An 11,618-nucleotide genomic window follows, 5' to 3' on the forward strand; every position below is an offset into this window, starting at 1 on the left:
GAGAGGAAAGATGAGAAAAGAAACAATAGGAATAAGCTTCTCAAGAAGTAGAGGAAATAGAAACAATAGGGAGCAAAGGACAGTGAGGGTTAGGTGACTTTAAAAGGCATAGATACAAAATAGGGGGATGTAAAGTACAGCATAGGGAATATTGTCATTAATATTGTATGACTGTATGGTGTCAGGTCGGTAACTAGACTTATCAGAGGATCTCTTTTGAAAGGATATGATTGTCAACCACTATGCTGTGCACCTGAAACTAATATAAAATAATATTGAATGTCAACTGTAATTGAAAAATAAAATCTGAAGAAAGGCATAGAATCATGGACAGCTGGAACTGAAATATTGAGGAATAGGAATTTGAACATGGTAGACAGGTCAGGTGACTCTGATAACGGACAATTCAACACTCTAGCACATCAGTTACTTGGTCGTTGAGAAGTCATGGGCAGCGCACAGGTCCACTGTGGTAAGAAGAATCATGGTCTTGACCGCCACAACTCACCCTCCCCCCCTCCTTGTACAGTTCTGAAACAGCTAGAAGAACTGCTGAGTGACATGAAAGCTGATGTGACTCGACTTCCAGCTACTATTGCCCGAATTCCCCCAGTCGCTGTGAGGCTACAGATGTCAGAGCGTAACATTCTCAGCCGCCTGGCAAACCGAGCACCTGAACCTACTCCACAGCAGGTAGGATCATTTTTTTCTGTCCCCTTGTTCCAGCGGAGCCTTTCTGGAACGTGTAACTTTCGCTCTGTGTCCCTAAATGGGCAGGTGGGGCTGACTTAACCAGGGAGTTCTCTTGGGATCTGGTGAATACCTGTGGTCTGGAATTCTGACTTCATGACTCTCTTTTGCTACAGGTAGCTCAGCAGCAGTGAAGATACAGACTGATAACCACCTTCACCGCTGAGCAGTGACCTTCCTCACTTTCCCTTGCCCAGCTTCTACCCTGGGGGCCTGAGAGACCCTCTCCTTCCTTCTGCCCATCTTCCATGTTGTAAAGGAACAGTCCCCGGTGTACTGGGGAGGGGAGGGAGTGAGGGGCAGTGGTGCCCTTCCTACTGGAGAGACATGCAGCAGTAGCGCCGGCGCCGTCTGCAGGGAGCTGGCGGGCTAGCTGGCCTTCTTCTGGGCCCTGGCTTTCCCCACTGTAACGTCTGTTACACACAAACTGTTGTGGGTTCCTGCCGGGCTTGAAGAAAACGATCTGAATTTCTTCGTTCTTTTGGTTTTATTTTGTTGATTTATTTTGTGTTTTCTTTTGTCCTTTTTTGGGGTATTCAGAGTGGGCTGGGCCCCTGGGTGAGACACAGCTACCTCTGTTGGCATCTTTTTAATACCAGGAACCCAGCGGCTCCAGCCACGGCTAGAATGAAATAAAGTGGAAAAAAAGAAAAAAAAAAAAAAGGAAAAGAACCAAAAGCATAAAAACCACAGCAAAATTTCTTGAAAATTGAAAATAAAAGTTTCCTTGTATTTTAGTGCTCTGGTTCAGTGTGGGTGTAGGTGCAGGTGGATGAATGTGTATGACGGGAATCCTGGAAATGTGTAGTTGGAAAATAACGTTTCCTTATGTTCTGATAGTTGACAAAAGATCTGTCATGTGTGTGTGCATGTGCCCTTGCCCTGTGTGCTCCGGACCAAGGAAGATGGCTCATTTTCCTCTTGTGGAAAATGAGAGGCTCCACAACAACCTGGGTTCATACTCTGTACTACCATTTAATGGCTGTGTGACTTTAAGGAAGTTCACTTTTCTGGGCTCTAGATTCCTCATGTATAAAATAAAGGTAGCTTCCTCATAGGAAAATAAGTCCTTCCAGTAAAGTACTTGGAACAGTTTTTAACAGCTACTAAGCATTATCTTACTATTAGAAGGAAGACTGAAATACTTTTTTCTTGCTCACTGTGTGAAGTCAGGATGCAAGATGTGCTCCTGATCTCCAGTTGTGAACCTAAGCAGAGAAACCGTACCTGACAGTCTGAACAGGGGTCTGTGGGATCAAGGAAGGGGGTTTCCTAATCAAAGGGTTGCGAGTAGGTAAGGGTTCGAGGTTCCATGATCTTGAGACTGGAGAAAGGGTGGAGGGTACCAGGAGGAGGGCCCCGCTATTACGCCTTGGTTTGAGGTGAGGCTCTGAGGTACCGGTTTTCCCTACAGAAATCTGCAGTGAGGCGAAACGCCAAGGCCATGAGGGAAGGGCGGGGAAGCTGAAAACGGCCCCGCCCCCGTTGCCGTCTCCGCGAGGAGGGGTAGAGCGGTCCGCCTCCGAATTTTCCCCGGCCGCACCGCTGACTTGCCGGCGCACGTTCCTAGGCGCCAGTACGTTCTGGGTTCCGCTGTCGGCCGGAAGAGGCGGGGCCATGAGGCGTGCGCGCTCCGTGCGCTTACGTAAAACGTTTCCTAGGAGGGTGGCATCGGAACTGTAGTCTCAGACTGCACGTGGGTTGCTGCTCCTGTTACCGAGGGAGCGTCGGGGGCCTGGTCCCGCTTTCAGGTGAGCCGAGGATTCGGGGGGTTCTGGAAGAAGTCGGGGGAGGGAGCACTGACCTGGGCTGGGGCATGAGGAGGGGAACGCTGTACAAATGGCGTGGAGTCCGGGTCTCGTCCTGGAATGGAGTTTGGTCAGACCTCCAGGGGCTGTTGGGGGTGCTGAATCGAGGTTGTGGTGAAGGCGATGCCCTTTCCCACTCTGATACAGTCTGCGGTCTGCCTTCCCTTTCCAACACGCGCGACTCACTAATTTTTCCCCCCCAGTACCATGGGGCGCAAGTTGGACCCTACCAAGAAGGAGAAGCGCGGGCCGGGCCGAAAGGCCCGAAAACAGAAGGGTGCTGAGACTGAACTCGCCAAATTCTTGCCTGCAGGTGAGGATCAGGCATGCCTTCTGATTCTCCAGGTTTTACGCCGTTTTTTTCATCTATATTCATAACCCCCTCAGTTTTTTTAGTCTCTACGTTCTGTTGAAGTGGAATTTTTTCTGTATGAGTTATTAGGAATAAGTATGAATGGAACACTGTCATCAGCGTGTAGAACTTAGGGAAAATGTGACAAGGACACAAGTATCCATAACAAGGAGAGGTGTGGTTTAACATTGAAGGAGTTCAAAAGAAGGGGAGATCCCATGCAGTTAGAGAACTTAGATTTGATTTTAAGAACCTGGGTCTTGGGAATGGGTACATTTTAGCAAGTGGAATTTGGGAAAGGGACAGGCCAGTCACTGGGAACTGCATTGTGGAGGGGATGGAGATGGGAGTGCACAAATCTGGTTCCTACATGGTGAGTAGTCTACTGCATGGAAGAAGGGTGGGAGACAAGAGTCAGCAGGTAGTTTGCATTGCACATTGGAGAAAAGATGCAGTTTATTGAGCTAAACATTATACTGAACCCTTTGGACACATTGTATTGCTTCATTCTCTTAGTGCCCTGTGAGAAAGGCACTGTTAAGGAAATGAATGTTGAGAGATTATTTGCATACAGTTACTAAATGGCAGGGCTGAGATTTAAACCTTTTATTTCTTGGAGAATGTATGAAAAACAGCAGTTGTAAAGGTAAAATCTGCTCAGTAACTGGTAACCAGTTAAATTGAGAGTATAGGAAAGGGCAGAAGAAAAAGTAACTTTTCATCCTGTTATCAGAATGGTGATGGTGCTATTTATTGAAATCAGAAGTCTGGACAGAGGTCCTGTTTGGATTTGGTTGCTGAACAACTAGGTGGAGATCATCTCCTTTACATTTTTAATCCAGCTCCTGGTAAAGCACTGTGGAATGAATTAGAATCCTTTCATTAGTGTACTAACTCTTTCCCCACTTTTATTTCCTCCCCCCTTGCTCTTTATTTCCCCTGTAACTTCCTGTTCTCTTTTTCTCTCTCCTCTTCTCTCCCTCTCTCTTACAGCTGGTGATGAAAATTCCAAAAGGCTGTCTAGTCGTGCTCGAAAGAGGTGAGTGTGGATGTTCAGACTTACGTAGATTAAATTGGTACTGTTTATCTTCAGCCACATGATCCCATGTGATCATGCTGATGAAAAGGGCTCTTTGGGGACTATCACATTTCCTTGTGATGGGAAATGGCAGAACCTGGAGGTATGTTCTATTTTTCTCACTCCTTACATATTTTCAGGGCAGCCAAGAGGAGGTTGGGCTCTGCTGAAGCCGCTGAGATGATTAAGTGTCCTGGGGCCAAACCATTGCCTGGAAAGCTATCAAAAGGTCAGTGAAAATAGGAGCTGGGTGCTACGTGAAGAGTCCTGTGGGTCCTGGGTAGGGAAGGGTTGGTTGATCTTTTCTGGAGTGAAAGGAACAGTCAAAGGACATTCTTGGGGGTAGATAGTACAGGCTCCATCAGTGCGTGGCTGCCATTGGTGCAGGATTCTTCAAACCCTTAGGGATCTTTGCAGGAACTCTCCATACACCTGGTAAGAAGGGAGCCCAGTCCTTATTTAACACTGCTCAAGGCAAGAAGCGCCCAGCACCAGCCCATAGCAGTGAGGAGGAAGAGGAAGAGGAAGACTCCGAAGAGGATGGTGTGGTAAACCAGGGGGACCTCTGGGGCTCTGAGGACAGTGATGCAGATATGGTAGATGACTATGGAGCAGACTCCAGCTCGGAGGATGAAGGTGAAGAGGAGGTGAGTTTATTTCTCTGGACGTTCAGGAAAGGATCCTTGCATTTTAGAGTCTTTCCACATCCTTGAGATGGGGATAACCCTGAGTAGAGAAAAGGGATTTTAGTGTTCCATCACTGTTTTCCTATCACCTTATGGCTTTTTGGGGCACCTGCAAGTTTAAGTGAGCTGTTTGATGGAGCACTTTAAAATATGAGAATCTCAATGCTGACAAGGATGTGGTAAGGTGGACACTTAACACCCCACTGATGGGAATAGAAATGCACACACATTTTTTTAATAAAGCATTTGCTGAGAACTGTAGAAACTCTCTTTTTTTTTTTTAAAAGATCTTTTTTTATTGATTTTTAGAGAGAAAGGAAGGGAGAAGGAGACAGAGGAACATCTTATGTGAGAGTGAAATGTTAGTCTGCTGCCTCTTGTATACCCCCTACTGGGGATCGAACCAAAAACCCTGGGCATGTGCCCTGACTGGGAATCGAACTGGCAACCTTTTGGTGCATGGGACAATGCCTAACCAACTGACCCACATGGGCCAGGGCTAGAAACTTTCTTTACCTAGTAATTCTATTTAGGAAGATGATTCAGAATGTGAACAGATTTATTTACTGAGGTGTAAGAAGTTACTTATATATTCCACAGTTAGTATGTGGGTGTGTTATTAAAAAGTTTTAAGTAATATAGAGTTGTATAAAATAAAAAGGCCCTGGTGTGGCTCGGTTGGGTGGCATCCCATGCACCGAAAGATACTTCACTCTCTCAATCCATCTCCCTCCCCCCCACTCCCTCTCTTCCTTCCCTCTCCCTTCTCTCTCTCTAAAAATCAATTAAAAAAAAAAAGAGAGTTCCCATTTGCATCCCTCTCCCACAGCCCCCTTCTCTCTTTAGAGCTCCTATTATGAGATTGCAGGCACTCTGTGGACTCTAATGCCAAAAACTCTGGAAAATTCCCAAGTACCTAAGAGGCATAAGTAATTATGGTTCATTCATACACTAAATTAAAGTTTGGCCATTGTGTTTGAATATGCCTATGATCTGTGAATGAGAAAACAAAGGCAAGAAACAAATTTGGAAATGCATTGTAATTTTTTAACTGTGAAAAGTAGAGTAGGGAGCATTTGAGATCTTGCTTCTCCAGCAATTGTCAATTTTGGCTCAAATGAACTCTTACACAGATTCCCTTTTTAAAAAAAAAAAAAAAAAAAAAAAGCCCACTTGGGCGTGGCTCAGTGGTTGTGCAACGACCTAGGATCCAGGAGATTGCGGTTCGATTCCCGGTCAGGGTACATGCCCTGGTTGCGGGCTCCATCCCCAGTCGGGGGCGTGCAGGAGGCAGCTGATCAATGACTCTCTCATCATTCATGTTTCTATCTCTCTCTCTCTCTCTAAAATCAATAAAGACATATTTAAAAAAAAAAAAAAAAGTAAGTCTGGAAGAAAATATGGCAGGAAGGATGCCCAAGGGCAGTTTCTGTCCTCCCTTTGTACATATGGGTGTGCGCACATTTTAAACGTAACGGAAAGGGGAATGCAGAAGTAGATAGAAAAGTATAATGAGCCCTTTGAATCTATCACTTAGTTTCTACAGTGGTCAATATTGTGCCAGTCTTAAATTCGCTTCTTTGGGGTGTTTCTTTCTGAAAACAAGTATGACATTTGTATTTAGGAAAAAATAAAATACAGAGATACAGAGTGCTTGTGGGTTGGTGGGAGGGCAAGCTTTGCATCACCAGCCCTTTGTCTCTTTTTTTAGTTGCTGCCCATTGAAAGGGCTGCTCAGAAGCAGAAAGCCCAAGAAGCTGTTGCTGGGTGAGTCTTTAGAAACTGTTTAGGCTGGAGTATAGCTAGCAGCTGTGATAAAGGAAATGGTGAAAAAGAAGAGGTGACTGTTTTGATCTGTGAATCACTCTCTTCCTGGACCTGTTTCTAGGGGCCAGTGGAGTGAGGAGGAGACTGATGAGGAGGAAGAAGAAGAGAAAGTGTCTCCTGAGTCAGGCCCCCAAAAGGATGATGAGACAGATGGGGGCCTACAGATCAACCTGGATGAGGAGGAGCCCTTTGTGCTGCCCCCTGCTGGGGAGAGGGAGCAGGATATCCTTTCAGTGAAGGGTGAGGCGTAGGGGAGGGTGCTTACTGGAGGGGATTTCCAGGCCCTGGGACTTTATGAAACAGTTCCTGAACAGGTCCACATGCCCAGGCTCTAGACTTGCAACGAGTTCACAAGCGCATCCAAGATATAGTGGGAGTGCTGCGTGATTTTGGGACCCAGCGGGAAGAAGGTCGGTCTCGAGCTGAATATCTGCACCGGCTTCAGCGGGATCTGGCTACTTATTACTCCTATGGAGACTTTCTGCTTGGCAAGCTCATGGACCTCTTCCCTCTGTCTGAGGTACTGAATTGCCAGTCTAATGCTCCTCCTGCTTTCCCTTTGTCACCTTCTTACCCTGTGTAAGGAAGGCAGTCAGCTCTCTTGTTCAATTCTGGCTGAGATAGGCCAGTCTGACTTGCTCCTTGCCGTCTTGCTTTCCCAGCTGGTGGAGTTCTTAGAAGCTAATGAGGTGCCTCGTCCCATCACCCTCAGGACCAACACCTTGAAAACCCGGCGCCGAGACCTTGCTCAGGTGAGGGGTGGGTTTTGAGATTTTCTTGTCTCTGGGAGGTACTGACTTCTGTTAACCACAAGACTCCCCTATCCCACCCTGACTGGTATAGGTTGTTGGTACAAGCATGATTCCAGGAGGCAAACTTTTGTAGGCCTGGTGTCATACTGGGTCTGACTCAGGGCCTAGGACCTCTGTGAAGTAGGATACTTGTCCCTTTAGCCTCTGTTCCCTGGGACATTTGAGACATCTGAATCAGGATAAAAGTGCTACCTCAGGAATGGGAAGGAGTTGTCTGCTTGTTAGATCATTGAGAAGCTGATGAAACTGATTCCTGCCCCCCAGAAAGAGACCCAGCACATATGTACAGTGTTTCAAGCTCATTGTTTCCAAGGGCTCAAGGACCCCAGGTTAAAGACCCCTGTTTCTAAAGTCCAGTTTACCTGTGTGTTTTGTATCTCCTGGTATGAAGATAACCTGATAATTATCTTTAATGTGCTCTAGTCAATAGAATTGAATTTTAGTATGGTAAGGGGTTCTAAACCTCTTGGAAAATTGGTGTCCCCTTCTAGGAAATAGCAGGAGCTGGTGCAGTCTGCTTCACTAGAATGGAGTTCAGACCTTGAGTTAGAACCAAGGCTAAGGAGAAGGACACTAGGGGGTGGGGTGGGGTGGGGTGGGGTGGGGTGGGGTGGGATGGGGTGGGATGGGATGGGATGGGGTGGGATGGGATGGGATGGGATGGGATGTGAGAGAAGAAATTGTAGTCAGTGAGTCTGTGGTGATTGTGTTCTAAGAGCTCTAAGAGTTCTGCTACAGACTTCCTGATAGGACCAGGTTTTCATATCTCCATCTGTTTTCTGGGTATAGTAACCTATGAGGCTTTAAAAATCTTCATTCTTCATACCTTTAGGCACTAATCAATCGTGGGGTTAACCTAGATCCCTTGGGCAAGTGGTCAAAGACTGGACTAGTGGTATATGATTCCTCAGTGCCCATTGGTGAGTGTTTCCTGCTCAGTAGTCCTTCTTCCCCTGCCCTTGTTCCAGCATGTCACAAATGGGTCCTCCTCCACAGGTGCTACTCCCGAGTACCTGGCTGGGCACTATATGCTACAGGGAGCCTCCAGCATGTTACCTGTCATGGCCTTGGCACCCCAGGAACATGAGCGGATTCTGGACATGTGTTGTGCCCCTGGAGGAAAGACCAGCTACATAGGTACAAGAAATGCAGGCAGGGGTAGGATTTATTTGGGTCTCTACTTTTGAAAGTAGATGGGGTTGGTAACTTACTAGTGCTCAGGAAACAGTGCACAGACAGCTAGCAGAGTGGTGAGCAGCACAGGCTCTGGAGTTGGCCTGAGTTCTAGCCCTGTGGGTACCCCTTAGTACCTCTAATTTTCTTTTGTCACTTGTAAAATGGGGTGGTAATTGCTTGGATTGGCTGTTATATTATGCTTGGGTTGTAAGGGTTGAGATATGCATATAGAGGTCCTTGGCATAATAATTAGTTGTAACCATTTTTGATTAAGCTGTTACCACTTAAGTCACTTAGTCTGTAGGACCAGAGAGATGTTCAGTAACAGTGGAAAAACCAGTGTTGACCCAATACAGACAGGGGAGACCCATGCCATAGGCAGTGAGGAGCAGGGCTTGTTGGGAGTGAAGTTTGCCTTGAGGTGCTGAGACTTCATCTGTGGATTCCTGGGCTGGAGTGTGACTAGCAAGTGTGGGGGCCGAGGAGCTGACTGCTGAGCACTGTATCCTCCCTCCCCTCAGCCCAGCTGATGAAGAACACAGGTGTGATCCTTGCCAATGATGCCAATGCCGAGCGGCTCAAGAGTGTTGTGGGTAACCTGCACCGTCTGGGAGTCACCAACACCATTATCAGCCACTATGATGGGCGTCAGTTCCCCAAGGTGGGACTCCCTTCTGTGCATCTCTCCTGAGGTGTCCTCCAGTTCACCTGCCTCCTTCCTGACATCAGAATGTTTAGACTTGCGTCTAGAAATAAATGGTGCAGTATTGGTGACTAAAAAAGGTGATTAACTTACCCTTTTTCCCCAGGTGGTGGGGGGCTTTGACCGAGTACTGCTGGATGCTCCCTGCAGTGGCACTGGGGTCATCTCTAAGGACCCAGCTGTGAAGACTAACAAGGTAAGGAGCTGGGGTGGGGGTGGGGTAGCTGAGAGGTCTTGGCTGGGTCTTGCAGAGCCTGAATGGGAGGTGGAATGTCCTCTTCCTCAGGCTGCCTTTTGAAATTCTGACACCCTTGGGTCTCTGTCCTGGGACAGGATGAGAAGGACATTCTGCGCTGTGCTCACCTTCAGAAGGAGTTGCTCCTGAGTGCTATTGACTCTGTCAATGCCACCTCCAAGACAGGAGGCTACCTTGTCTACTGCACCTGTTCCATCATGGTGAGGCCTCTGCCGTGGCAGAGCAGGAGGGCAGGGCTGGGAGACTATTTGCCATTTAGAGCTCTTTTCAGCTTCAGCTCTGCTCTTCTTTCCATCTTTGTCTCCCCCACATACCCAGGTGGAAGAGAACGAGTGGGTGGTAGACTATGCCCTGAAAAAGAGGAATGTGCGGCTGGTGCCCACAGGTCTCGACTTCGGCCAGGAGGGCTTTACCCGCTTTCGAGAAAGGCGCTTCCACCCCACTCTGCGTTCCACCCGCCGCTTCTACCCTCACACGCACAATATGGATGGTTTCTTTATTGCCAAATTTAAGAAATTCTCCAATTCTATTCCCCAGTCCCAAACAGGTGAGTGATCATCACTGCCTTTGCTTTTTCTGCCTTTTAAGAGTCTTTATAGTGTGACGGGAAGGGAAGGATTTCTGCTGCCCTTATCATAGCCTTTGCCTGCTTGGATAAGAGACCCCTTTCATCCCAACTAGACTTATTCCTGAGCCTGGACCCCATTGGAGTTAGCGTGCTCCTGTGGATGGGGGCCTTTTCCTTTATTCTACCAAGTGGTTGCACTTGTTTGGCACTAAATGTGTTCCCATTGTGGGTTGTGGTTTCTCTTCCTTCTTGGCCCAGGGTTGCCTTACTGGTAATGGACTTCTGCTGGTCCAGCATTGTCAGCACTGGGTTGGCAATAAAACTTCTCAGAACTGTCTGTTCTCTGAGGCCATCACACTAATTACAGATTGTTTTCTCAGCCATCTTGAGGAGTCTGTCCTGGATTCAAGGGGAAGGGTGGGGTTTTCTGAAACAGGCTTAGAGCTCTGCATGCTGGGATATAACCTGGGTTTAGGGTGTCGTGCTACCTGCTGTCCTCAAGGGGGTACAGCTTCCTCTAAAAACTTTTTGGTCCAAGTGATCCCCTCTCTTTAATGCAAGGTTCAAATATGACTTGAGTGAAGGCCAGGTGATACGCGAATCCAGGTAATCTGCTCTAAGGCACTGTTCCAATTATGTGGAGCACTTGGCCAAGAGATAGTACCCAGGCAGTTTCCTTATTTTAATGCCTCTTCGTGTCTCCACCACTGATGATCAATACCCAGTGATGAGGTTCTTTTTCTCAAACAACCTGTTTCATTTTAGCCCCAGGAAATTCTGCAACATCCACCCCTACAAATCCAGACTTGCCTGACCTGAGAGGACAAGTGACCCCCAAGCCTGAGAGCAGCAACCAGCCTACCAAGAAGGCCAAAGGGGCTGTGAAAGTAGAGCAGCACTTGCAGAAACGGCAACATCCCAAGAAGGCCTTCTTTCCGAAGCAGAATGGTATTCGCAAAGGGGCAGACTCTGAATTGTCTACCATACCCTCTATCGCAAAGGCCCAAGCCCCCTCCAAGCTCCAGGATAGCAGTCAGCTAGCTAAAAAGGCTGAAGTGATCAGGAAACCAAAGGTGACTGGGAAACTAAAGCAACAGTCACCTAAACTGCAGTCTTCCAAGAAAGTTGCCTTCTGGAAGCAGAGTGCTCCTCTCAAGGGCATGGATACAGAGATACCCCCTGGGCTGTCCCTTTCCAGGACTCAGGCCACTCAGAAGCCTGAGAACTGTGTTCAACCCCTTGGCTCTTCTCAGGGGGCTGAGAAGGGAAAGCAGCAGGTGCCACAGAAGCCTTCCAAGAAAGCTGCCTTCCAGAAACAGAGTGGCACCCTCAAGGAACCTAAGACTCCTACCATGTCCCCCCTTGGTACCAATGGGCCCCCACCAGCAAAGAGGAGAAAATCTCAGTCCAGAGCCAGCAGCCAGCCACTGCTGTCTTAGATGGATGGTTGAAACTAGATGGGGGTGACTCCTTGCTATTGTCACTGGGTTGGAACTCTTACCTCTGTGAGGATGGCTTTCCTACTGTGCATATGAATTTTAATATACATTTTACAATCTCTGGTCACTGTGTTTTTTTTTGAGGGGACTGGGTACTGGCTTT

General features: G+C 47.6%; 2 protein-coding genes across 6 annotated transcripts in view; both read left to right on the plus strand.

The window, feature by feature from the left end:
* Positions 1-1,487, plus strand: part of CHD4 (chromodomain helicase DNA binding protein 4) — a 28,578-nt gene extending 27,091 nt beyond the window's left edge. For all 5 annotated transcript variants that reach the window (XM_016221806.2, XM_016221801.2, XM_016221803.2 and 2 more), the window contains 2 exons: positions 530-693; positions 867-1,487. In XM_016221806.2, the coding sequence (XP_016077292.1) occupies positions 530-693; positions 867-884 (182 nt within the window). In that variant the 3' untranslated portion in view covers positions 885-1,487. The remainder of the gene's footprint in view (positions 1-529; positions 694-866) is intronic.
* A 576-nt stretch (positions 1,488-2,063) lies between these two features.
* NOP2 (NOP2 nucleolar protein) lies at positions 2,064-11,578 on the plus strand. Its single transcript, XM_016221807.2, has 16 exons — positions 2,064-2,501; positions 2,762-2,871; positions 3,904-3,949; positions 4,129-4,217; positions 4,394-4,635; positions 6,386-6,441; positions 6,563-6,723; positions 6,822-7,021; positions 7,164-7,253; positions 8,146-8,233; positions 8,310-8,450; positions 9,011-9,150; positions 9,299-9,388; positions 9,526-9,648; positions 9,767-9,995; positions 10,782-11,578. Exons 2-16 carry the CDS (start codon positions 2,766-2,768, stop codon positions 11,453-11,455), a joined length of 2,475 nt encoding a protein of 824 aa, XP_016077293.2. The 5' UTR covers positions 2,064-2,501; positions 2,762-2,765; the 3' UTR covers positions 11,456-11,578.
* The last annotated feature ends 40 nt before the right edge of the window (positions 11,579-11,618 follow it).

Source organism: Miniopterus natalensis, chromosome 2, assembly GCF_054644295.1.
Source record: "Miniopterus natalensis isolate mMinNat1 chromosome 2, mMinNat1.hap1, whole genome shotgun sequence".
Classification (NCBI taxonomy): Eukaryota; Metazoa; Chordata; class Mammalia; order Chiroptera; family Miniopteridae; genus Miniopterus; species Miniopterus natalensis.